Source organism: Panthera onca, chromosome E2 (assembly GCF_046562875.1).
Source record: "Panthera onca isolate mPanOnc1 chromosome E2, mPanOnc1 haplotype 2, whole genome shotgun sequence".
NCBI lineage: Eukaryota > Metazoa > Chordata > Mammalia > Carnivora > Felidae > Panthera > Panthera onca.
In genome coordinates, this window is record NC_138353.1 from 49,704,916 (window position 1) to 49,730,718 (window position 25,803).

The following is a 25,803-nucleotide window of genomic DNA, read 5'->3' on the forward strand; positions in this document are numbered from 1 at the left end:
GCTCTTCGCGCGCTGCTACTGCGCAGGCGCAGGGCGGGGCTTCGCGGCCGACGCGTCTAGAACCGTCGTTCGTTCGGGTTCGCTCTGTGCGTCAGAGGCTTGTTTGGGGGACCGCTGTCGTGGTGCCTGGTGTCAGCTATGGCGGAGGCGATGGATTTGGGCAAAGACCCCAACGGGCCCACCCATTCCTCGACTCTGTTCGTGAGGGAAGATGGCAGTTCCATGTCCTTCTACGTGCGTCCTAGCCCGGCGAAGCGTCGGCTGTCGACGCTCATCCTGCACGGCGGCGGCACCCTATGCCGGGTGCAGGAGTCTGGGGCCGTCCTGCTGGCCCAGCCCGGGGAGGCGGCGGCCGAGGCCTCGGGCGACTTCATTTCCACGCAGTACATCCTGGACTGCGTGGAGCGCAACGAGAGGCTCGACCTGGAGGCCTACCGGCTGGGCTCGACGGCCGGCCAGGCCCCCGAGACGAAGCCCGCGGCCCCGGCCAAGGGGGGCGCCGCCGCGGCCGCCGCGCAGCCCGAGCCGCAGCCGCCCACGGGGCGCATCGTCTTCACGGACGCGGACGACGTGGCCATCTTGACGTACGTGAAGGAAAATGCCCGCTCGCCCAGCTCCGTCACCGGCACCGCCTTGTGGAAAGCGATGGAGAAAAGCTCGCTCACCCAGCACTCGTGGCAGTCCATGAAGGACCGCTACCTCAAGCATCTGCGGGGCCAGGAGCATAAGTACCTGCTGGGGGACGCCCCAGTGAGCCCCTCCTCCCAGAAACTCAAGCGGAAAGCTGAGCAGGACCCCGAGGCCGCCGATAGTGGGGGTGAGGTCTCTGCCGCGAACGCGGGAGCTCTTGCTGCACCTGTGCGGGTGGGGGCGGGGCTCCTCCCCCCTTCTGTCCGGTGTCCATGTTGGCGTCTCCGGTAGCGTCGCCCGGCCCTCCCCCCTCCCCTTTAGACATCCGGGTAAAATTGCACCATTTTCTACTCGCACTTCGATTTACCTTTTTCCGGTAGCTGACGTGGTTTGATGCTCAAATGGTACAAACAGGCTAGATAGACATTCCACCTGATTCTAGCCACCAGCTACCCCGTTTTCTTCCCCGGAGGCAATGTGTTGTTAACCGTATCTTTTCCAGAGGCTGGTTTCCAGAAATACTTCTCTCTGTTCAGGTAGAGTCAGTGTAAGCTTTTTCAAAGGCATGCCAGACCAGTTTATTTTCATGTTTTGGCGTCTATGCGTACTCACAGAAGGTTCTCGTCAGTTGGAATGATCTTCCTGGTCTCGCTCAGGTGAAGTGCGTTTTTAATGTAGTTGAACTGAACGTTGGGATTCAGGTGCGGTTAGGGCTTCAGTGCAAAACTGTTAAGATGCTTCACTTTTCATGTAACCGGTATTGACAGGTTAAACTGACCTTTTTGTTTAAAGAAGCATGTTCCCCACCCCCCCCACCCCCCTTATGTGGCGATTCCATATAACATTTCGAGATGGGGAGGTAAATCTGTTTCTCCTGTTCAGCATGCTTAGTAGGAATTTTGTTTTTGGTAAAAGTGACATTTCAGATTCATTCATTCAACAGATATTTGAGTGCCAGACACTGTTATCCTGCTGGGATATAACAATAAATAAAAGTCCCTGCGGTCATGGAGCTTAACATACTAGCTGGGCAGTGGTAAGTGTTATAGAGAAAAATAAAATCAGGGTAAGGGCTGGGGAGGAGGTTGTTTTCTATAGGGTGATAAGGAAAGTCACTATAAAAGCTTGTATTTGAGCAGAGACCAAAGGAAAGAGCAAGCCAGGTGGTTATCAGTGGGTGTTTCAGGCAGAGGGAATATTGAGTGCAAAGGCCTGGAGGTGGGAATATGGCTGGTGTGTTCTTGGAGCAACAGACCAGTGTGGCTAAAATGGACTAAAGCAAGGGGGAGAATTCTAGGAGAGAGGATAAGGTTATGCATATGGGTGAAGTAGATCGCATGGGGCTTTGCTTTGAAATCCAGTAGGGTTGGGACTATGGGCAGGCCATTTGGAACCTTGGAGAAAATTAAGCTGGATTCACCCTACTGTAATTTAATTTTGATGATCAGAATTTAATTGTAAAAATTAAAATTCTAAAATCACTAAGAAAATAAGGATGAGGGGCACCTGGCTGGCTCAGCCAGTAGTGCATATGACTCTTGATGTCAGGACTGTAGGTATAGGTTCAAGCCCTACCGTTGGGTGTAGGTATTATTTAAACAAACAATATGGATGAATATACTTTTTTATTTTTTAATTCTGCTATTTATTGATCTTTTTTAAAAATTGAGGTACATTTGGCCTACAGTGTCAGTTTCAAGTATACAACCTAGTAATTCTACGTTTTTATATGTTGCAAACTGATCATCACAGTAAGTCTGGTTTTTGTCTGTCTCCATACAAGTTAATACGGTATTACTGATTGTATTCCTTCTACTGCATGTTAAAGCCCCCTGCCTTACTTACTTTGTACCTGGAAGTTTGTACCTCTTGATGCTCTTCATCCATTTTGCTGCCCTGTCCCCCATGCCAACCCTCTTCCCTCCCTGTTCTCTTTTTCTGTGAGTTTGGGTTTTGTTTTGTGTGGTTGGTTTTTTTAGATTCCACTTACCAGCGTGGTATTTGTCTTTCTTTGTCTGAGTTCTTTCACTAGCATAATGTCCTCTAGGGCCATCCATGTTTCTTGCAAGTGGCAAGATTTTGTTGTTTTTTGTCTTGTTTTGGTGGCAGAGTAGTATTCCAGTTGTATATGCACATCACATCTTTATCTATCGGTGGACGCTTTGGTTGTTGCCATATCTAGGTTCTTGTAAATAATACAGTGAAACTGCAGTGAACGTAGAGTTGCATGTAGTTTTTCACATCGGTGTTTTCATTTCCTTCAGATTGATACTCCAAAGTGGTATTGCTAGATCATATGGTAGTTCTATTTTTAATTTTTTGAGGAACTTCCATACTGTTTTCTATAGTGGCTGTGCCAATTTACATTCCCACGAACAGTGCACAAGGGTTCCTTTTCTCCACATCTTGGCTAATACTTGTTATTTCTTGTCTTTTTGATAAGTCATTTTGACAGATAAGTCATTTTGAGGTGATACTTCATTGTGGTTTTCATTTGTATTTCACTGATGATTAGTGATGTTGAGCATCCTTTCATGGGCCTGTTGGACACTTGTATGTCTTTGGGAATGCATCTATTCAGATTGCTTATTTTTAAATTGGAATGTTTGGGGTTTTTTGTTATGAGTTCTTTATTCTGGCTATTAACCTCTTTTTGGATTATTGGATATATGACTTGTAAATACTTCTTTCTATTCAGTAGGTTGCCTTGAGTATATTTTTTAATATGTGCGTGGTGATAGTCCTGAAACCAAGAAGATTTAAAAAAAAAGTTGTATATATGTGATTACTTGAAGTTAAAAACTTCTCATCATAAAAGTCAGCAAACCGGAAAAATATTCCTAATACATTGGAACAGAGTTAGTTTCCTTAGTGTCCAAAGATCTTGCAGAAGTTAGTAAAAGAAAATCTAGCAGAACAGTGAACAAAAGAAATGGAACAAGAAGTTTCTAGAAAAGGAAATAAATGGCAATAAACAAATGCAGAATATTGTTATTAAATAAAAGTAAATTAGACCCTGAACAGAGGCATGATATAAGCCATGGACTTCTGACTCATGGAAAATGAAATAACAAACGTGCATGGTGATGTTTTTCAGGAAAGTGAACGAGGAAATATTGTATTTTGTCTATCAGATTGACAAAAATTAACAAAGTGGGTAATATCTACAGATATTGGGTAAAATATACATTACATAAAATTTGTCCTTTTAACCATTTTTAAGTGGTCAGTTTGGTGGCCTTAAGTATATTCACATTGTTATGGAACCATTACCACCATCTGTCTCCAGAACTTTTTCTTCTCCTAAAACTGGAAAACTACCCATTAAACACTGACTCCCCTTTGCTCCCTCCCCCAGCCCCTGACAATCACCATTTTACTTTTTGTCTTTAAGAATTTGGTCTTTCTAGCTACCTCATGTAAGTGGAGTCATATATTTGTCCTTTTGTGATTGGCTCATTTCACTTAGCACAGTGTTTTCAGGGCTCATCCATGTTGTAGCATGTGTCAGAATGTCCTTCCTTTATAAGGTTGAATAATACTCCACTGCATTGTGTATACTACGTTTTGTTTATGTGGTCACCCACTGATGGACACTTAGGTTGTTTCCGTATCTTGGCCGTTAGGAATAATGCCGCTATGAATATGGGTGTACTAATACCTGTTTGAAACCCTGGTTCCATTTGTCTTGAGTGTACAGAAGTGGAATTGCTGGATTATGTGGTAGTTCCATGATTAGTATTTTGAGGAACCACCATGGTATTTTCTGGTTATGTGTTTTAGTCCCTATACAGTTTGTGTAACCACCACCTAAATCAGGATCCAGAAGAGTTCCATTACAAAAAACTTCTTTATGCTGCCCCATAGCAGTCAGTTTTTGTTAAGTGGAAAAGAGAGCACAGTTAAATGCTAAGAGAACAAAGTAAAACAGAAAGAGGAGGATGCTGAGCTTTAGGAGGGCCTCCTTTCTGTTAGATGGTATGTGGTAGATTGTGATGTACCTTCCACATCTGTCTTCAGCTGGGAGAGCTGCTTCACCCAAAGTCTTGACATCTTAGGCTGGCCAGCATTTAGGGACTGATCTGTGCGGAGTTCTGCCATGGCTCCCACATCCCAACACAGTTGATTCTGAAGGGACTTCCTAGTTCAGACTTCCCTATGGTTTCAGCTGAGGCTTTGTTGGAACTCTTTCACAGCTCAGCTTCCCTCTCTGCCCACTCATGCTTTCTTCTCAACAGTGGTTTTCCCTGGGTCACTCCCTACTAAACACCATGTGTTAATCTCCATCTCACAATCTGCTTCCCAGAGAATCCAGTTTATGGCAGTTTTGTTAATTTGCACTATGGATAAATACAAACCAAAAAATGAATTATGCTTGAAGAGTATTTTTATTTTCCGTATTACAATCTAAGGAATATATCACCATTTGGATAGTACAGCTCTTCAGAAGCAAGAGTAGACATTTCTGAACATGTGTATTTTATGTTTTTCTTATCTTGATGAAAAACTGATGTCTTCTAATAGAAAAAAAGTACAGGCTCACTTTTGGCTCAGAGTTCACAGAGCACTGTATTTTTGGTTTCTGCAAAAGATGCTAATTGTAATCTGGTGCTGTTCTTTTCTTTCATAGAACCACAGAATAAGAGAACTCCTGACTTACCTGAAGAAGAATATGTAAAGGAAGAGATCAAGGAGAATGAAGAAGCAGTCAAAAAGATGCTTGTAGAAGCCACCCGGGAGTTTGAGGAGATTGTGGTACGTAGACTAGATTTAACTCCTATTTTCTCTCCTTCTATTCTTCTTCTTTAAAATTGGTTATTGCATTTAGTTTTTGTACACCTAAGGCCCTGAAAGGTAAGGTTCGGAGTGGGAGAATGGAAAGTGGGATTGATCTTGGTTTCAGGCATGCAGTTTTGAGGGTGGGGCGTGTGGGTGGCTCATGCTGTTAAGCATCTGACTCTTGATTCTGGCTCATGTCATGATTCACTTGTGATATCGAGCCCCCTCGTCAGGCTCTGCTCTGGGCATGGAGTCTGCTTGGGATTCTCTCTTTCCACCTCCCTCTGCCTCTCTCCCGCACATGTGTGCGTGTGTGTTCTCTGTCTCTTAGAAAAAAGGGGGAGAGGGAGAAAAATTGGGGAGAATTATTAAAAAATTTTTCTTTAGTGTTTGTTTATTTTTGAGACAGAAAAAGAGAGACAGAGTGTGAGTGGGGGAGACGTAGAGAGAGAGGGAGACACAGAATCCCAGGGAGGTTCTAGGCTCTGAGCTGTCAGCACAGAGCCCTATATGGGGCTCGAACTCATGAACTGTGAGATCCTGACCCAAGCCTAAGTCAGATGCTTAACCACCTGAGCCACCCAGGTGCCCCTGATGAGAATTATTTTGAAACAGTAGACAGCATCCTATTTTGGATACTTTGATCACAGTGTAAGGTTTTCAAAGTTAAGACTGTGGATTTATCTTTTGAAAATATTTTTGTGCTTCTCAGGAAAATAAATGCAATTTTTGAAGGAGTTTAATTTTTTTTTTTAAAAGCAAGTTTAGGTTTTTGTGTACTTAGAGTGGTTTTGGGATTTTTTTAATGCTTCCTTATTTGGTCTAGCTTCTGATACTCTGTTGGAGTCCCATATTTGATCATAGTTACAGGGAAAGGCAGGAACTATAAAGTAGTGAGGAGTAATTTAAAAGGAAGACTCAATTATATGTGCATATTTTTTCCATGAAAAAGGAACTTTTAAATTAATTTTTCTTATTGTAAAGGGAAGTGATCAGGCCTCATTGTTAGGAAAATAATTTAAAGATCTATAATTGGTGAATGAAGGAATGCACAAGAATTGGCAGAATTTAGTGATTGTTGCCTTTTGAAGTCTGAGTTTTGTTTTATATTTGGTCAATTTTCCATAAACTTTGAAATGCAAGCATGGTCTACGTAGGTTTCTTCTCACATAACGTGCTTTGTAATGTGCCTAAATGTAGTATAGTACGGAGACCCTAGTCTGCTCATACATCTGTGTGTTTTGAGTAGTTAAGTGAAGGTATTGGTATGTACTGGGGATATAAGTGATGAGAGTAAAAGAGATACAGTTCCTGTCCTTAGGGAGCTTACAATCTGACACTGAAGCCAAAGTTTTTTTTTTTCTTTATTTTTTATTGTATTTATTTTTTTTACGTTTGAGAGAGAAGGGGACAGAGGATCTGAAGTGGCCTCAGCAGAGAGCCCAGTGTGGGGCTCAATCTCAGGAACTGCAAGCTATGACTTAAGCCAAATCTGATGCTTAACTGACTGAGCCACCCAGGCGCCTCTTTTGTTTTGTTTTTTTAAATGTTTTTATTTTTGAGAGAGAATGAGAGCGTGAGCGTGAGTGGGTGAGGGGCAGAGAGAGAAGGGGTGCACAGAGGATTCAGAGTGGGCTCTGTGCTGACAACTTTGGCATTGACAGCAGCTAGCTGGATGTGGGGCTTGAACCCACAAACCGTGAGATGATGACCTGATCCGAAGTTGGACACTCAACCATCTGAGCCACTCAGATGCCCCTGAAGTCAAACTTTAAAAAATGACCTAATGAACATGTGTGTACACGTGGACATGTATGCACATACACATATTTTTCATTATTTACTGTAGCTTCTCATTTTCTGTTGGAATACCATAGTTGTATGTATACATGTATATACACATAATGTGCACATAAGCACACTTATATCCCCCACTTACATACACAGACACTCCCCTCCCCTTAACCCATCACGTACGTAAACTTACATACACACATGCAACATGAGTAAGTATAAGAAGGAGCATAACGTATTGGAAGAACTGAAGGAAGTCCAATGTGATTGGGGTGAAAAGGGCAAGCAAGGTGGTGGGAGAGACTAGATATCGCAAGAATGTTTGGGACTTGGTAATTAGGAACTGGTCGTATTCATCACTTTCTCTAGGTTGACGAGAGCCCCGATTTTGAAATACACATAACAATGTGTGATGATGATCCACCTACACCCGAGGAAGACTCTGAGACACAGCCTGATGAGGATGAGGAAGAAGAAGAAGAAGAAAAAGTTTCTCCACCAGAGGTGGGAGCTGCCATTAAGATCATCAGGCAGTTAATGGAAAAGTTTAACTTGGATCTGTCAACAGTTACACAGGCATTCCTAAAAAATAGCGGTGAGTTGGAGGCTACTTCCTCCTTTTTAGAGTCCGGTCAGAGGGCTGATGGGTATCCCATTTGGTCCCGACAGGATGACTTAGATTTGCAAAAAGATGACGAGGATGCCAGAGATGCATTGGTCAAAAAATTTGGTGCTCAGAATGTAGCTCGGCGGATTGAATTCCGAAAGAAGTAATTGGCAAGACAATGAGGAAAGAAAAAAGATGTGGCAAGAGAGGTTAAAAAAAATTTTTTGTCAACGTTGTCGTTGGAACTGACACTTGTCTTCTGACCAATGCTGCCATTGCTCTATGAGTCTTAGATTTTGTAGCCAAGCAGAGTTGTGTAGGAGGATAAAAGTAAAAGACATTTGATATATTTAGAGTTGTCCCTGGCAGTATCAGTATGTTCATAAAGGGAAATCCACACCAGACAGAGGTTGGTCTTTGTAGTAGTAATCCTTTTCTGAACGGAACCCTTGCTATATATTGGTTTCAGGAGCTAGTGACAAAGTCAAAAGAGGAGAGTAAAGAGCCTCTATCCTTTGGCAGAAACTCTTCTAGATTATGATAGATTCCAAATCAAGGATCTAGATATGTGGAAAGATTTAATTACAAGGTCTTGAACTTGGACGATCCTAAACCCTTGCATCACCTAGTGAGCTCTGATTTCTAGACTGCTTTGAAAATCCCATATTCCCTTTGCTAACTTAATATTTGGGGACCCTGCTCCTTTGGCTGTTCTTTTCTTTCAGTCTTTGTCAGTCATACTTGTAGCACGTGTTTCTTTATCTACCACCCAGTTTTGTTTAAAACGCACACAAAACCCTAGAGAGTCTTAAGAACAGTCTTACTCAGTTATCAGTAACGTGTTTTTATTTATTAAAAACAATTTTGTGCTAAGGACTGTGTTAGATTTATATATTAGTGAATTGATTCCTCTTTGTTGTGTCACTTTTGTTGTTGAAAATAAAAAGAACTTTGAACCTCCAAGTGTTTTCTTTGATTGTATTCATGAAACCTTTTCGATATAAAAACCATAAAGGAACTGACATTTCTTGGCTCTTAATTAGGTCAATAATGAACAAAATGGTTCCATATTAGAACTAGTAGGCCATTAGAAGGATGCTAGATTTTCTGGATGGAGCAGAGAGAAGATCTGCGTCAAGGACTGTGAGGGACGGGAAAACACCATGAGCTGCTGAAAGCCGAAGGGTGAGAAGCCAATCAGGAACCATCAGGTGTGTAACAGAAGGTGTCTCTGCCCTACCCATATCCCTTGGGCACTTACATTCCTGCACATGCCACAAGTAGGGGTCCTACTGCAAGCACCTTCTTAAGGTTTCCCCTCTGCTTGAAGTGCTCTGGAGTTCATGCTGCTGGGAGTGGCTTTTGGCTGATGGCGGGTGAGAATTAGAGGATGCATATCCAGCTTCCTTGCTGTCCAGAGAAATGACGCAACTGAATATTTGAGATGCACCCCTTGAGTGAGATAATGGGTTCCATACCATCTTTTAAAGGTCCCCAGCAGAAACCAGCATGGTTGCCCAGAGTGGTAGTGGTTTATGAATGCACTCTGCATAGGCTTCCTTCTGTGGTTTCACATCTGCACTTTCCTAATAAAATGCATTGTGGAATCCTCAGTTAAACACGAATTCTTAGAGTCTGCTTCTGGAGGAACCCATTCTAAATCAAAATGCTTCACTTTGCCCTTCTCTTGAGTATGTTGAAAGGATAAAACTATTCCCAGGAGTACCTAGCTCACTCCAGGAGTAACTTTTAAGTGGATATTGGGAAAGGTTGGGTGGTAGGCATTTGTTTAAAATGTGTCGTCCAATCAGGACTCTGGAGTGGTTGAAAATCAATACTTCATGTGTGAAACGGAGATGTCATTTGGGATGTTTATACCTTAGTAAAGTTCATATAGCTTTACAAGCCTAGAAATTTGTTTTGTCAAAGCGTGTGCAAAAGGGTCTGATTCATTATATCTAGACTCTGAAAAGATGTTTAAAGTACTCATTATAAACCAGTAACTTCCAAATATCTGTTTTTGTCATTTATCTGGTGTTTTACTTTTTAGTCTGGGAGATAATATGTGGGGAAACAAATTATCAAGTATTTTTGGGAGCACAAATCTAAGCAAGGAAAATGAGTTGCATCTTAATGGTTAATGGCATTGAGCTATGGCTGCATCTGCTCCATAGACCAGCTGTTCAGTTCCTAAAGTTAGGATACCTCTCCTTTAATCCGCCAGATTCTTATTCTTTGGGGTTTCTTTCCTTGACTTCTTGAGGCTTGTGCTCTGGGAAACATCATTTCTTACTCATTTTAGCTCTTGAGTTAGACGCCTTCCTCACTATTTTCCACTAACTCCACAGTTGAGCTTTTGAAATTCTCTAGGTCTTAAATAACTTGTACACCTTCATTAGTGGCAGAAACATTTCTTTCTGTCTCCTCTTTGCAAACTGCAGCAGTGGGCTCTGCTCCTGGTATTCGGTTTTCCTTTGTTCCGTATCCCTTTAAGCAGGTATGGTTGCATTTTAAAAGTTTAAGCTGACACTTGGATTGTTGAGCTTTTCTCTTGTTTTGGTCTCATGCTGTGTGCTGGATTATATGCCCCCTCTGCCTATACCTGTAAGTTGTACTTAATTGCTTGTAACAGAAAACTTCATCTAAAGGACTTGAAACAATAAGGGAAATAAAAAGGGGATGTATATCTTATATGTATAGGAAGTCCTGAGGTAGTTACCTTCAGGATTCTCTCTATTTTTCTGTTCTGTTGTCCCTGGCTTGTCTTCTAGGCTGCTTCTTTCATGGTCAAAAGTTGGGTGCAATCTTTCTTGGAAGCCCTTTGATTTCTCATTGGCCAGAAATTTGGCACATGCCCCTTCCTAACTCTTCCTAAATGAAATTGACTGGGTTAACTTAAATCAATCAAAGTCTATTTTTCTTGGGTTGCAGTTTGTGTAAGCTTCCCTGAGAATGTGACATGAAAGGGAAGGTGAATACCCAAATAAGAGTCTGCTAAAAACTTGTACAAATTCTAGTCACCTTCCCCAGGAATAAGAAGATCCATCCAGGAGTGGAATGTTAATCACTGTTCTCATCAAACCTGGACCTAACCTTTTGAGTTGGTTCAAACAATGCAAATTGATAAAATTCAAAGATGTTTTTATAGCACTAAGGTAAATCCACATACACCTTCATACACCAAAATCTACTTTGAGAGGTATTATCATTTCAGAAGAAGAGAGAAGACTGAAAATTTTATCCCAGTTTAAAAATTTTTTTTTTTTTTTTTTTTAACATTTATTTATTTTTGCGACAGAGACAGAGCATGAACGGGGGAGGGTCAGAGAGAGGGAGACACAGAATCTGAAACAGGCTCCAGGCTCTGAGCTGTAAGCACGGAGCCCGACGCGGGGCTCGAACCCATGGACCGTGAGATCATGACCCGAGCCGAAGTCGGCCGCTTAACCAACTGAGCCACCCAGGCGCCCCTTATCCCAGTTTTAGATTAACATGTTAGACTAAGTGGTTGTATGGTGTTGCTACTGTATTTTCATTGTGATTTTTTTTTTTTTATAATGTTTTAAGTAGTCAAAGGAAAAACAATATAAATGAAGAATACTCAGTATTGTGGATTTAATGTAATTCATTTAATCGTTCTCTTATTGGTAGATAGTGGGATAGTTTCTGGTTCCCAGTTGAAACCCTCAGAGCTTTGGGGAAAAGCTCACTTTTATGAATTCACATTATCAGGAAATATACTGTCCTTTCATTTTCTGCATGACAAACTAATTTCAAGCTGGCTTTCCCATCTTGCTAGGAAGCAAAGGAGTGCTAATGTGTCAGCACGTAGGTATGTTCTTGCTTGGGTATGGTTATAGTTCATGCAAATTCCAGATTGGTAGACATGGTGATTAGAGAGGAGGTCATGTTTGTCAGTGAAATGCTTTTGTTCAGAAGGATTCAGCAGACCTGTCTACTGGCCTATGGTGCTTCCAGAGGCTGTATGCAGCTTAGAAACCATCCTTTCTTTATTCAATGAAGTGAATATAGAAGATAACCACTGCCCACAAAACAGTTAAAACTGCCTTTTGTGTTTCCAAGTGGTTTCTCCTTCCTCTTGCATTAATCTTGTCCCAAACAGGATGACTTCATTATCCACTGTCCTTTAAATTGCACTGATTTGCATCAAAAGAAGAGAGGTCTGGACCAGGTTCTGAGAATGACTTCTTTTTCTGGACTCTCAGGCCTTGGTAAGCTTTGTAGCATATGGAACACAGCCTGAAAAGCATCTTCACTGAAGCACAGTTGGGGTCCTGGAGGGTCCTCTTTTTGTGGGCCAGGACTCGGAAAATGTACCTGTTCCTGAAAATCTGTGGATAACAGTTGACATAAAGGCTTGAGGTTTCTGCACATTGCTGGTGAGTTGGCCAAGGGAATGAGATGGTTGTCCAGTTGACTGTGCTCCAGATGACTGTCTCAGTGTGTCCCTCCTCGAGGATCCCACTTCGCAATCAGAGTCTGGCAGATTTCATCCCACCATTGCAGAATATATGTCTACCTGCCCCAGATCCTGCAGTTGGTGGTTTTGGTGCTCAGGATGAGGCTGAGAGTAGTTCTTCAACTGTAGTACTCCTGTGTGCTTCAATTCTTTGTGATTCTGGCACTTTTCTTGCTTTGGCGGCCAGAAAGGAGCCTGAGTATCTGAGACTCGCAGAGTTGATGGTATTGGCCGGTAATTCCGAGGAGAGTAGAGAATTCTCTCTGCATAGTCTTTATGGGCTGTACCATCATGACGCTTGGTCCTTGGTTCACACAAGAGACAGAGGACTCCTGGGATGGGAGAGGAGCAGGTAGAAATGTTTGGTTCCTATGGAAAAAATGGGAGGAAGCAAAATGATGAGACCTGCCAGGGAAAGTGGGCAGATCAATTTGGTGGTGCTGAGCTGTCAGACCTGGTCTTGCGTTTGGACTGTCTGCCAAGGAATTCATGGACTCACTTCTCTGCCTTGGGTATAGAGATCTTTAATTCTGAAACCACATCTCTGTGAAGAAAAAGACCGTGTCATAAGACAAGTGATTCTGGCTCGGTTTCTCATACTATGTAAAGCAAAGGGGCTATTAATACAGGCCCCATTATCAGGATGGGGTGTGCGTGGGTGTGTTTCACATGAAATAGAACTATTGCATATATATGTCATTAATTACTCTGATTCCTGTGTATAGTGTGTATGTATATATGTGTACATATGAATGTGTGTATACACATACAAACACAAAAACTGAGGTCCTAACACACTTAGCAATCAACTACAGATGGATTGAAACTGGTTGAAAAGGCATATGCTTTAGATTCTTCCCTTTAATTTCAACATTGGATCAGCAAATAAGTTTTCTTGACCAGGTTGACATTTATCTCTTTGCCAACATGTGTATAAGAATCCCAATCTTATATACGTGGTTATAAATAAATCTGATCAAGGATTAATTAACACACTGTACTGATAAAGCTATGAATGTGTTTCCTAGTCATGAGCATTTAACATACACTAAACCACTGTCCTCATAACTTTAGAAGGTACCCAGTGAGAGTGATTTTTTTCTTTCAACTGGAGGACATTGGACTAAGTCTGTAGATTTTTGAAGCTGTCACAGGTTGGTGGAGGGGTAGGTAGGCAGGGTATTTGGTTGAGGCCAGGAATGCTTAAAAATAACTGATTAGGCGCAGGACAACCTCATAAGAAAGGAATTATCTGGACCAAAATGACCAAGCAGTGTCAAGCTGTAGAAAACCTGACAGGGTATTCCCAAAATAGATAGTATTAACTTTCATATTTCCCCCCATTTTTGCTGCTGGAGATTCTAAATGGTTATCACACTGACAGAATTCTTCATTTTGCAGGAATCTGACTTGCGATGCTAGATGTTTACCAATCCATACTGTTACCCATGATGATTGTGATAATCTCAGGTCAGTTTTTCAGCAGCCCATCAGAGGGTAATATAACATCACTTACAGGTAGAACATATTTGGTGCCATAGACAGAACTTACTTGAATTCTTGATTCCTGAATGTCTGTTATTTTAGCCAGTTTTTTCCTGGTTGTAATATCAGGGAATTGGTTCCTCTCAAAAGCTTGAAGTAGGATATGTGATTGAGGTCCTGTGATGGATGTCCAGTCTTCTCTGGCTGCTTTTGGTAAGTATTCTAAAAGAGAACATGGAACAGAAGGTGTCTTTTAGGACAGTTCTTATATTTGAACTGAAAACTTGAACCTAGGAAGATAATGCTGACACTCCCCCTGAATCCCTGAGGTTGACAGAACAGGATGCCACCCTGCTTAGAGCAGCAAGACAAAAGGCCCAGAGCCTTGCGTGCTAAGAACCTGCCTGTCGCAGCCAGCTGTGGGGCCATGCCTTTATTTCTGACGCTAGGGTGCCCAGAACAAGCTGTAAGTGCCTCCTAAGATAATAATTTTTTTTGTTGAGAATATGGGCACAACATGCAGAGCCGTTTTCACTTTCTCTGGGATCCACTGAAGAAATGCATTTGGACCAGTGGATTCTTACCTTGAGACCGAGGCAGCTGATTTTGTTCCTGGGTTTCATCTTAAGGAGCATCCAAATTCCAATTGTCTTTGTTTGGATCTGAGGTTTTTAAGTCAAATCTAAGTGGGAGAAGAAGATGTTGAAGTCATGTAACTCAATCTGTGTTGTTCCAAGTATCAAGGCAAGGCAATTAAATGAAATTGATTTGATCAACTGCCATTGGGATAATATCCATAAAAAAAGTGATGTATTATCCTAGGAGTTATTATGAGCATACAGTTCAAGACAGCATTTCTTTTATGGTCATCCTCATGGTATCCCAAGTAAAATTCCCTGATTTAAGAGACACTGTTCTATCAAAGGAGATCAATATTTTTTTTTCTCCCTTTCCCTCCTCCCATCTCTCTCTCATAACATGTCTTCTATGTGTGGATGTCTTTTCTTGGGCCCTATCATCTCTTCATAAGAATTACCATTTTATTTTATGTAATAAACACAGAAGAAATACCATTTTATTATATATAATACATATGGAATTGATTGTGAAAAGAATTTCTTTAGATGGGGAGTAAATTAGCCATGGTCCTAGAGCTGTACTAACATTCATCCACATTCCCTCTTATCCCATAATCAGCAATAAGTAAGGAGACTTCAAGGACCCAGTACACCTTGCTGTGAAACTCTTGTCACTAATATAACCAATTGAACTCTTTCTTTGTTTCCTCATTATTGGAGTCAGATTTGCAGTGTACTTTCTAATTAGTTGTTTTATTTTGATAATTTGCAGTAGGAATTAGGGTATTAATGACAACCAATATTTAACAAATCACTCTCATCCAGGCATTGTGCTAAAAGGTTATCTGTTTTCGAAATGAGAATATTTGCAGGTAAGCCTTAAGCACATCACCAGATAGTCCCATAGTATGTACTTTTATTACTGGGAATTGAATAAGCTATCTCTTCACACCCAGAACTAATGCATGAAGAAGAGTAAAACATTTCTCTTCAGCACCCCTCAGACTGAGGACCTTTTAGCCAATGGCTTTTTGGAGGCTCTGTGCAGACACAAAACTAGGAACTCATAATTTTCTTCTAAAAGCACACTTTCATTGATCTTCATTGTTTTAAATGCTGTTTGGTATAATTGTTTACAGCTATTGAAGAAATCCAACTTAGTTTAATTTTTACATCAGTACCATTCAAAATAATACAATATGGGATTTTCATATACTTAAAAATTTTTTTAATTAAATTATTTTTAAGTTTGTTTATTTTGAGAGAGAAAGAGCAAGCACAAGCTGGGGAGGGGCAGAGAGAAGGAGGGAGAATCCCAAGCACAGAGCCTGATGTAGGGTTCAAACTCACAGACATTGAGATCATGACTTGAGCTGAGATCAAGAGTCAGATGCTTTATCAACTGCGCCACACAGGCACCCTGTTCGTTTTTTAGTTTTGAGAAACAGTATGAGCAGGGGAGGGGTAGAGCGAGAGGGAGACACATTCAAAGCAGGCCCCAGTCTCTGAGCTGTCAGCACAGAGGCCAACGTGGGGCTCGAACTCATGAACCTTGAAATCATGACCTGAGCCAAAGTCAGATGCCCAACCGTCTGACCCAGACCCCTACTTCATATGTGTGTGTGAAAATCACATTTCAGGTGTTTAAAAAAACCTAGCCTGAAAATTGGGAATTTATGTGAGTTCTTGCCCCACAGTTTCCTCATAATTACGTATTAATCATCATTCTGCAGGATGTATCAGAACATTTTTTTAAGATTTTTGTTTTTTAATTTTTTTTAAGATTTATTTTTGAGAGAGAAAGTGCGAGTGGAGGAGGAGCAGAGAGAGGGGGAGAGAGAGAATCCCAAGCAGGCTCTGTGCTGTCAATGCAGAGCCTGACATGGAGTTCGATCCCACAAGCCATGAGATCATGACCTTTCTCACGTTGGACACTTAACCAACTGAGCCACCCAGCTGCCCCAAAGATATTTTAATTTATTTTATTTTTTAAAGATTTTTTATTTTTATTTATTTTTTCAATATATGAAATTTATTGTCAAATTGGTTTCCATACAACACCCAGTGCTCATCCCAAAAGGTGCCCTCCTCAATACCCATCACCCACCCTCCCCTCCCTCCCACCCCCCATCAACCCTCAGTTTGTTCTCAGTTTTTAAGAGTCTCTTATGCTTTGGCTCTCTCCCACTCTAACTTCTTTTTTTTTTTTTTTGTTTCTTTCCCCTCCCCCATGGGTTTCTGTTACGTTTCTCAGGATCCACATAAGAGTGAAAACATATGGTATCTGTCTTTCTCTGTATGGCTTATTTCACTTAGCATCACACTCTCCAGTCCCATCCACGTTGCTACAAAGGGCCATATTTCATTCTTTCTCATTGCCACGTAGTACTCCATTGTGTATATAAACCACAACTTCTTTATCCATTCATCAGTTGATGGACATTTAGGCTCTTTCCATAATTTGGCTATTGTTGAGAGTGCTGCTATAAACATTGAGGTACAAGTGCCCCTATGCATCAGTACTCCTGTATCCCTTGGGTGAATTCCTAGCAGTGCTATTGCTGAGTCATAGGGTAGGTCTATTTTTAATTTTCTGAGGAACCTCCACACTGTTTTCCAGAGTGGCTGCACCAATTTGCATTCCCACCAACAGTGCAAGAGGGTTCCCGTTTCTCCACAACCTCTCCAGCATCTATAGTCTCCTGATTTGTTCATTTTGGCCACTCTGACTGGCGTGAGGTGATATCTGAGTGTGGTTTTGATTTGTATTTCCCTGATAAGGAGCGACGTTGAGCATCTTTTCATGTGCCTGTTGGCCATCCGGATGTCTTCTTTAGAGAAGTGTCTATTCATGTTTTCTGCCCATTTCTTCACTGGGTTATTTATTTTTCCGGTGTGGAGTTTGGTGAGCTCTTTATAGATTTTGGATACTAGCCCTTTGTCCGATATGTCATTTGCAAATATCTTTTCCCATTCCGTGGGTTGCCTTTTAGTTTTGTTGGTTGTTTCCTTTGCAGTGCAGAAGCTTTTTATCTTCATGAGGTCCCAATAGTTCATTTTTGCTTTTAATTCCCTTGCCTTTGGAGATGTGTCAAGTAAGAAATTGCTGCGGCTGAGGTCAGAGAGATTTTTTTCCTGCTTTCTCCTCTAGGGTTTTGATGGTTTCCTGTCTCACATTCAGGTCCTTTATCCATTTTGAGTTTATTTTTGTGAATGGTGTGAGAAAGTGGTCTAGTTTCAACCTTCTGCATGTTGCTGTCCAGTTATGCCAGCACCATTTGTTAAAGAGACTGTCTTTTTTCCATTGGATATTCTTTCCTGCTTTGTCAAAGATTAGTTGGCCATACTTTTGTCAGTCTAGTTCTGGGGTTTCTATTCTATTCCATTGGTCTGTGTGTCTTTTTGTGTCAATACCATGCTGTCTTGATGATTACAGCTTTGTAGTAGAGGCTAAATTCTGGAATTGTGATGCCTCCTTCTTTGGTGTTCTTCTTCAAAATTACTTTGGCTATTCGGGGCCTTTTGTGGTTCCATATGAATTTTAGGATTGCTTGTTCTAGCTTCGAGAAGAATGCTGGTGCAATTTTGATTGGGATTGCATTGAATGCTTTGGGTAGTATTGACATTTTGACAATATTTATTCTTCCAACCCATGAGCATGGAATGTTTTAATCACTATCCCAGTGTAGGGCTTGAACTCACAACCCTGAAATCAAGAGTTACATGTTCTAGTGACTGAGCCAGCCAGGTGCCCCAGTATGTATCAATACTTAATGATACCATATTATTATAGTGTCCTAATTTCCTAAATTGCCTAAATCTCAAAAGTTGATGTATCTCCCATTGGGAGATCCTGAACCGGTATATTCTCCTGTCAGTGAATATACCCAGTTGGTATTTCCACAATTGGTAAAAGATACACAGTTCTTGCTTTTGGTATACAACGATAAAAATCTTCTGAGTAACATACCTGACATAAAAGAATTACCTGAGAGTCTTGATCCCAGCATTTCTCTTTATCTGGAATCTGACAGATCATGAAATAGAAACCTAATGTTTATGTGAATTTTACACTCTGGAATGCCAATTTCCTTGCCCCATTGTTTCCTGGTAGCTTTATCAGCGTAAGGGTTTTGTTCAAACGATGCTTGGAGGATATCCTTTTTTATTTTCATAAAAATTAAAAAAAATGTTTTATTATCTATTGTTGACAGAGAGACAGGGTGCAAGAGGAGGTTGGGAGGGCAGGGGCAGAGAGAGAGGGAGACACAGAATCTGAAACAGGCTCTAGGCTCTGAGTTGTCAGCACAGAGCCCGATGTGAGGCTCAAACTCATGAACTGTGAGATCATGACCTGAGCAGAAGTTGGAGGCTTAACCAACTGAGCCACCCAGGCCCCCCTTGGAGGATATCCTTTTGACTCTGGTTGTAAACAGTCCTGCCTTGCCAGGTTTCTTTTTGTAGTCTGCCTGGTCAAGAGAAAATGGGAAGAGGAGTACGAAGGATATGTTTATGGATTAAAAACTCTGTGTGAACATATGTCATATGTTTTTCTAGGATGAAAGCCTGTAGGTTCATCAATGATTCTATATATTTTTAAAATTTTTTTAAAAAGTTGATTCATTTTGAGAGAGAGAGTTGTGGTGGGCGTGGGGGGGTGGGGAGAGAATCCCAAGCCGGTGCCACACTATCAGTGTGGCACCCAACTCAGGGCTGAAACTCACAAACCATGAGATCATGACCTGAGCCGAAATCAAGAGTCAGATGCTTAACCAGCTGAGCTGCCCGAGCACTGCAAGTGTCTGACTCTTGATTTCGACTCAGGTTATGATTTCGCAGTTATATTGAGTCCTAGTTCTTGATAATGAGACTCACACTGGGCTCTGTGCTGTCAGTGAGGAGCTTGCTTGGGATTCTCTATCTCCCTGGCTGCCCCCTCCCTCATGCTTTCTCTCTCTCTCTCTCAAAAAAAAAAAAAAAAAAAAAAAAAAAAAAAAAAAGCAAAAGGAGACCCAGGTGCCCCATACATTTTAAAGGTAGGTGTTCCATATATATGCTTTTCTCCATTTACAATGTCAACTTTGAAACGTTTGACAACCTACTTGTGGGACTCCTGGCTGTTACTTTAAATGGAAAATTCCAATCTCCAATTTTAAAGCACCCATCAATCCTCTAACAACTTATCAATGCAAAACAGCTCTGTTCCAACCATCTGTCCCTCTAATTATGATTGTGATTTAACTTTTATAAACTCTGGGAAATAAAGCACATGGCATTACTGAAGAAGAGAGCAAAATGCAGATGAAAATTTGCCACTCGCAGTGCTGTTCAAACCCATCTTGGGAAGAGGTACCTGGACTCAGTGGAGGTCACTGGGCAACTGAGCAGCTCTGGAAGACGACAGGCTTATCAACACCAAGGGTGGCCCACCCATTTCTTATATACCTTTCTATCTAATCCCTTCATTATTGTTCAACACTTTTAGAAAGAAACTTGAAGTAATCAGATTAAGAGGAAGTACAGATTCTACCAGGCAGTTTTAAAACTTTAAAGATACCCTAATATCTTTCCAAATATGTCTTAGAATCTGTGCTCTCTAGTGTACATACACTGTGCAATTTATATATATATATGCAATACATATATGCATTTATATATTTAAAACATGTTCTCCATGTTGTACTCATGCTTTTTAATTTTGGCTTGATATTATTTATAATTTTGGAAAGATCTACCTACATTATATATATTTTTTATTGAAAATAATTTTTAATTGTTTATTTTTTAGAGAGAGACACAGCGCATGAGCTGGGGAGGGGCAGAGAGAGGGGGAGACAGAATCCGAAGCAGGCTCCAGGCTCTGAGCTGTCAGCACAGAGCCCAGTGAGAGGCCTGAATTCAGTAACCGTAAGATCGTGACCTGAGCCGAATTTGGATGTGTAACTGACTGAGTCACCCAGGCACCCTTTTTTCTTTTCCTTTTTCTTTTCTTTCTTTCTTTCTTTCTTTCTTTCTTTCTTTCTTTCTTTCTTTCTTTCTTTCTTTCTTTCTTTTTAAGTTTATTTATTTATTGTGAGAGAGAGAGAAAGTACAAGTTCGGGAGAGGCAGAGAGAAAGGGAGAGAGAGAATCCCAAGCAGGCTCCACACTGTGAGTGCGGAGCCTGATGTGGGCCTTGAACTCACGAACTGGTTAAGTTAGATGCTTAACTGACTGAGCCACCTACGCACCCCTATATTTTTCATCTTTTTTTTAATGTTTATTTTTGAGGAAGAGAGACAGTGCAAGCGAGGGAGGGGCAGAGAGAGAGACACACACACAGCATCCAAAGCCGGCTCCAGGCTCTGAGCTGTCAGTACAGAGCCCGACGTGGGGCTCGAACTCACAAACCATAAGATCATGACCTGAGCTGAAGTTAGATGCTTAACTGATTGAGCCACCCAGGTGCCCCTATACATTTTTTAAGTTTATTTTTCTTGAGATAGAGAGGGAAAGAATCCCAAGCAGGCCCTGCGCTGTCACCATGAACCATGAGATCATGGCCTGAGCTGAAACCAAGAGTCAGATGCTTAAATGACTGAGCCACCCAGCCACCCCCCAGAAATCTCATTCTTGCCTATCCAAAGGCCACAGTTGTATAAGCCAATTCTTTATAACAAATGTCTTTATTTGTACATATGTATATATACATGTGCACACACGTGTGTATAATTTCACTAGTTTCCTGTGAGTTCAGAATGCTACTGATCCTCTTTCTCTGGTTGAGACCAAATGATACAGAAGTTAGTACTTCAGGTCACCTGACCAGGCAAAGAATCAACACCATGTGAGGTGTGTTGCTGAGGTCAAAGGAAATTTGAATTGGCAATGGAAGAAAATAGCTACTATCTTGGACCATTTGCAGAAGTGAGGACATACTAGTTATGAGAATTTTGCTATGAATTTGTACATATATTAAAATATTTTTTTGTATTCTTCTCACATTTATTCCCTAGTGATCCAGTATAAGGTGCTTTAATAATAGTTAACTTTATAATTATTTTAAGTAGGCTCCACGCCCAACATGGGGTCTGAACTCAGGACCCTGTGATCAAGAGTGGCGAGCTCTACCAGCTGAGCTAGTCAGGCGTCCCAATAATAGTTAACTTTACATCATCATATTTAAGGAGCATCAAAAAAGAAGGATGCACATCACCCAAGGGTGTTGCATCTTTTTTTGGAGAAAGGATTAGCATGTTTCTATTGTAATCAGGATAGTTGTGCCGTATTAGGCAGAAATTGCACTTTGTTGTAATTTTTTAAATTTGGAGATCATTTATGGTTCTAAGAGAGGTGTATGGTTTATAGCTAGGCAAGGTGTAGCCTGAGATGGTGACTTTTAAGTGTCAGCTAAGCTACAGAACTTAGTTTTTCACTCATCTAGGTGTTTCTGTATTCATATTTTGTAGATGTGTTTGAAGTCCACAATCACTTGACTTTAAGGGAGATTTTCCTATATAATCTAGCTGAACCTAAGTCATTCAACTGAAGGGCCAAAAGGTCAGAGTGGAGGCTTCCCTTCAAAGACATTCTTCCTGGGGCACCTGGGTGGCTCAGTCGGTTAAGCATCCTACTTCATGATGTTGCAGTTTGTGAGTTTGAGCCCCGCATCAGGCTCTGTGCTGACAGCTCAGATCCTGGAGCCTGCTTTGGATTCTGTGTCTCCCTCTCTCTGCTCTTCCCCTGCTCATGCTCTCTCTCCCTCTCTCTCTCAGAAATAAAGAAACTTTAAAAGAAAACAAAAACAAAAACATTCTTCCTGTTGATAGATGCTTGGCCCATGCTCAAGAGTTCAGCCCATACTATGAGTTTTGGAATTGCTTAGTGAGTCTCTACAGTCACATAAACCAATTCCTTGCAATTAATCACTATATGTACTGATTCTGTATCTCTGGTTGAATAGTTGAACTCTGCCTAATACAATCACCAAATTGTTTATTTTTTTAAATGTTTAAGAGAGACAGAGCTCGAGGGGTGGGGAGGGCGCAAAGAGAGAGGGAGAGAATCCCAAGCAGGCTTCATACTCATCATGGAGCCTGACATGGGCCTCGATCTCACAGTTCATGAGCCAAAATCAAGAGTAGGATGCTTAACTGGCTAAGAGGCACCCCACAAATTGTTTCTTTTTTAAATGATGACATTTAACAGGAAAAAAAGTGTATATGTGGATTTGTCATGGAGACAAGCCACGGGTGATGGAAAACTTGATTGAATCCTAGAAAGATGGCTACTCATGTTATGCCTCTGTAAAGTTTTTGGTAAAAATATATTAGCTGTGGGGGCACTTGGGTGGCTCAGTGGTTAAGTGTCCGACTTCAGCTCAGGTCGTGATCTCACGGCTCGTGAGTTCGAACCCCCCCATGGGGCTCTGTGCTGACAGCTTGGAGCCTGGAGCCTGCTACAGATTCTGTGTCTCCCTCTCTCTCTGCTCCTCCTCTGTGCTCTCTCTCTCTCAAAAATAAATAAACATTGAAAAAATATAAAAATCTTTATAAAAAGAAAAAATTTACGTTAGCTGTGAAAGCTTAGCAAAAAATGGGCGAAACCCTCTTGTGCTTTGAATTATGGGTAACAAAATGTCTCTGTCATGTTTCATATGCTTTTGGCCATTATTGCCTGGGAACATCTAGAAAGAAATGAGCTCAGAAAGAAATGTGTTAATAAAGGTACATTCTATTACTGGTGAAAAAAAAATGAATGTCATGTTCAGCAGGAAGAAGGGTAGGAGATAGAAAAGATGCGTGAACTTCAAGGTAAGGTGTACAGGTAGATTTCTACTCATTTCAATGAAGAAATAAGAACTTGGAGACACACTTTGTAACAAAAATTTTATGCATAGTTAAGAAACGCAAAAATCAAACCTGGGTCGTGATTTAAAATTTGGTTTATGGCAATGATCACATTAAAAATTCTACCAATAAATCATTCCTCAAGTATTCTTGTAAATTGCCACAGAAAAAAATGAAGCATGCTTTTGTCACAGACAACTGATAAGCTCAAGATATTTTAGCTGAGAGACAGAAAAATTAGGCATAATGAATTGGGGGATGGGCTAATTCCACCTGGAAATAAATGGAATCAGGTTAATTGGTTTGTATTTGTGTGTGTTTTCCTTTGTGTTTTTCTTTACTGCAGTCTCTAGGGTCCCTACAAATGAGGCCAAGCAAGATAAGGGACATTCAAGGATCTGGTGTGGGGACTTCAGCCAGGAAGCAGAAATTGATCTAATGCTCAGTTAAAAGTCTACCCCAAAACATCTTCCCAGCTGAATCTTGTTACTGCTCTGTTCCAATGGGTGCAGTCTTCTTTATATATAAGAGTGTGTTTGCTACATGGGTCTGTTCCCTATTCCAACTGGCTCATAGCATGGGCTTTTGTTCTTTGATGCCTTTTTTTTTTTTTTTTTTAAGTTTATTTGTTTATTTTGAGAGATAGAGAATCCCAAGCAGGCTCTGCACCATCAGCATGGAGCCGGCGCGGGGCTTGAACCCATGATCAGTGTTGTCATGACCTGAGTTGGACCCTTAACTGACTGAACCACCCAGGTGCCCCCGTTCTTTGATATCTTTTTTTTTTTAATTTTTAAAAATGTTTATTTATTTTTGAGACAGAGAGAGACAGAACATGAATGGGGGAGGGTCAGAGAGGGAGGGAGACACAGAATCTGAAGCAGGCTCCAGGCTCTGAGCTGTCAGCACAGAGCCCGACATGGGGCTCGAACTCACGGCCCGTGAGATCATGACCTGAGCAGAAGTCGGATGCTTAACTGACTGAGCCACCCAGGCGCCCCTGTTCTTTGATATCTTGATGAAGGAGTTATATTGGGATCTTCTAGTTGCTTTGAGTGTCAGTGGAGGTTTTGGCTTGGAAAATACTTCATATTGTGTCTGGTGGAGAAAGGTAAGATAATTTTGTATACTTTAGGGATGGAAGCTAATCTTGACCAACTAAATGAACCACCATATATTGAAGAAGGGCCACTTATTTCACATCCACCCTCATGGCACCAGCCCAGTCAGGTCATATCTTCTGAGGGGACTATACCTCACAAATTGATTTTAGTCTTTGCCCTGTGATTTCTTTCAGCCAGTGAGATATGAGCGGCCTAATGAAGCAGTCTATACCATCTCTGAGCAGAATCCTCCCATCGTTTTGGGCCATTCCTCTTTTCTCACTACTATGAGCCTGTCCTAGATAATGATGATCCCATTAACCTGAATCCTAGAAGGATGAGAGATAGACTTTTGTTGAGGTAAGCCACTAGTGTTTTGAGGTCATTTATTACCATGACATAATTGAGACTAAAGTGGATATACAGATTTCATTGTTGTATCTTAAGCTCTGTGATCAGGGTTAAGTGTTCCTTTTTATTTACTTATTTTAATCTTTTAATGTTTATTTTTTGAGAAAGCTAGCGAGAGCAAGCCAGGGAGGGGCAGAGAGAAAGGAGAGAGAAATCCCAAGCAGCCTCTGCACTCCCAGCACAGAGCCTGACACAGGGCCCAAGCTCACCACTGTGAGATCATGACCTGAGCCAAAACCAAGAGCAGGATGCTTAACTGACTGAGCCACCCAGATGCCCAAGTCTTCATTTTTAAATAATTATCTGAATATTCCCAGAAACCCATTTGTTATAGTGCCTGCCCCCTTCTTTTAACTGCAGGAAGTTTTCATGAAATTTAGAAGGGCATGAGATCCATTTTCTAAACAAAAAGTCCCAACAGACTTGTTCTTATCTCAGGTGTGAAACCTAAGAGTGCTAGTAGGACAGGATCCATTCTGTTGAAGATCATGTGAAGTTATGTGCACAGGTGGTCACGTGACACACAGAAACTAAGGAATGTCCCTGTTAAGTAAGACTCAGAATGTTGCCTACATGAAACGAGTGTTTCCTTCATCCTGGGGAAGAGGTTTATTTGTACTCTAGGAAGGAAGGACTCAAAGGGGTAAAACAAAGACCTCCTGGATTTAGTTATCCAGTTACCCTATCTGTTTATTCAAAAGTGGAGACAGGGGCGCGTGGGTGGCTCAGTTGGTTAAGTGTCCAACTTTGGCTCAGGTCATGATCTCTCGGTTCGTGAGTTCGAGCCCTGCTTTGGGCTCTGTGCTGACAGCTCAGAGCCTGAGCCTGTTTTGGATTCTGTGTCTCCCTCTCCCTCTGCCCATCCCCTGCTCACACACTCTCTCTCTGTGTCAAAAATAAATAAGTATTAAAACAAAAAAGAAAAAAAATGGATAGAAAGCCACAGTTTCAGGGCCGTTATCAGGGGGACTTTGATTCAGAGAGTTGACTGAGATAGCAAAGACTTGGGCTTTGTCAGAGAGGGGTGAGGTACTCCTACCCTGGTAGCAGATGGGACAAGGGGATGTCAAGACAAGCTTTTTTCCTGACTGCGTGAGTGTGTGAGAAAC

The 25,803-nt window shown here is 41.4% G+C and overlaps 2 protein-coding genes and 1 long non-coding RNA gene across 3 annotated transcripts in view; 2 read left to right on the plus strand and 1 right to left on the minus strand.

Annotated features, from left to right (window-relative positions):
- The first annotated feature begins 25 nt into the window (after positions 1-25).
- On the plus strand, positions 26-8,773 carry TERF2IP (TERF2 interacting protein). The gene is made up of 3 exons (XM_060650102.2): positions 26-817; positions 5,261-5,385; positions 7,573-8,773. Exons 1-3 carry the CDS (start codon positions 139-141, stop codon positions 7,975-7,977), a joined length of 1,209 nt encoding a protein of 402 aa, XP_060506085.2. The 5' UTR covers positions 26-138; the 3' UTR covers positions 7,978-8,773.
- A 3,495-nt stretch (positions 8,774-12,268) lies between these two features.
- On the minus strand, positions 12,269-14,204 carry DUXB (double homeobox B). Its single transcript, XM_081791381.1, is given in 4 exon segments — positions 12,269-12,341; positions 12,343-12,659; positions 13,843-13,997; positions 14,180-14,204. Coding segments are annotated over 4 exon segments (570 nt in total).
- Positions 14,205-22,891: 8,687 nt separating this feature from the next.
- Positions 22,892-25,803, plus strand: part of LOC144614640 (uncharacterized) — a 38,849-nt gene continuing 35,937 nt past the window's right edge. Inside the window, exon 1 of the long non-coding RNA XR_013552536.1 lies at positions 22,892-24,643. This is a non-coding gene — a long non-coding RNA (uncharacterized LOC144614640). The remainder of the gene's footprint in view (positions 24,644-25,803) is intronic.

Bases quoted from the DNA above. Each gene is read 5' to 3' on its own strand.
- TERF2IP (XM_060650102.2), top strand. From the start codon at position 139: ATGGCGGAGGCGATGGATTTGGGCAAAGACCCCAACGGGCCCACCCAT. The intron at 818-5,260 runs GTGAGGTCTCTG...TTTCTTTCATAG, and splicing joins CGAGGCCGCCGATAGTGGGG to AACCACAGAATAAGAGAACT. The intron at 5,386-7,572 runs GTACGTAGACTA...CACTTTCTCTAG, and splicing joins GGGAGTTTGAGGAGATTGTG to GTTGACGAGAGCCCCGATTT.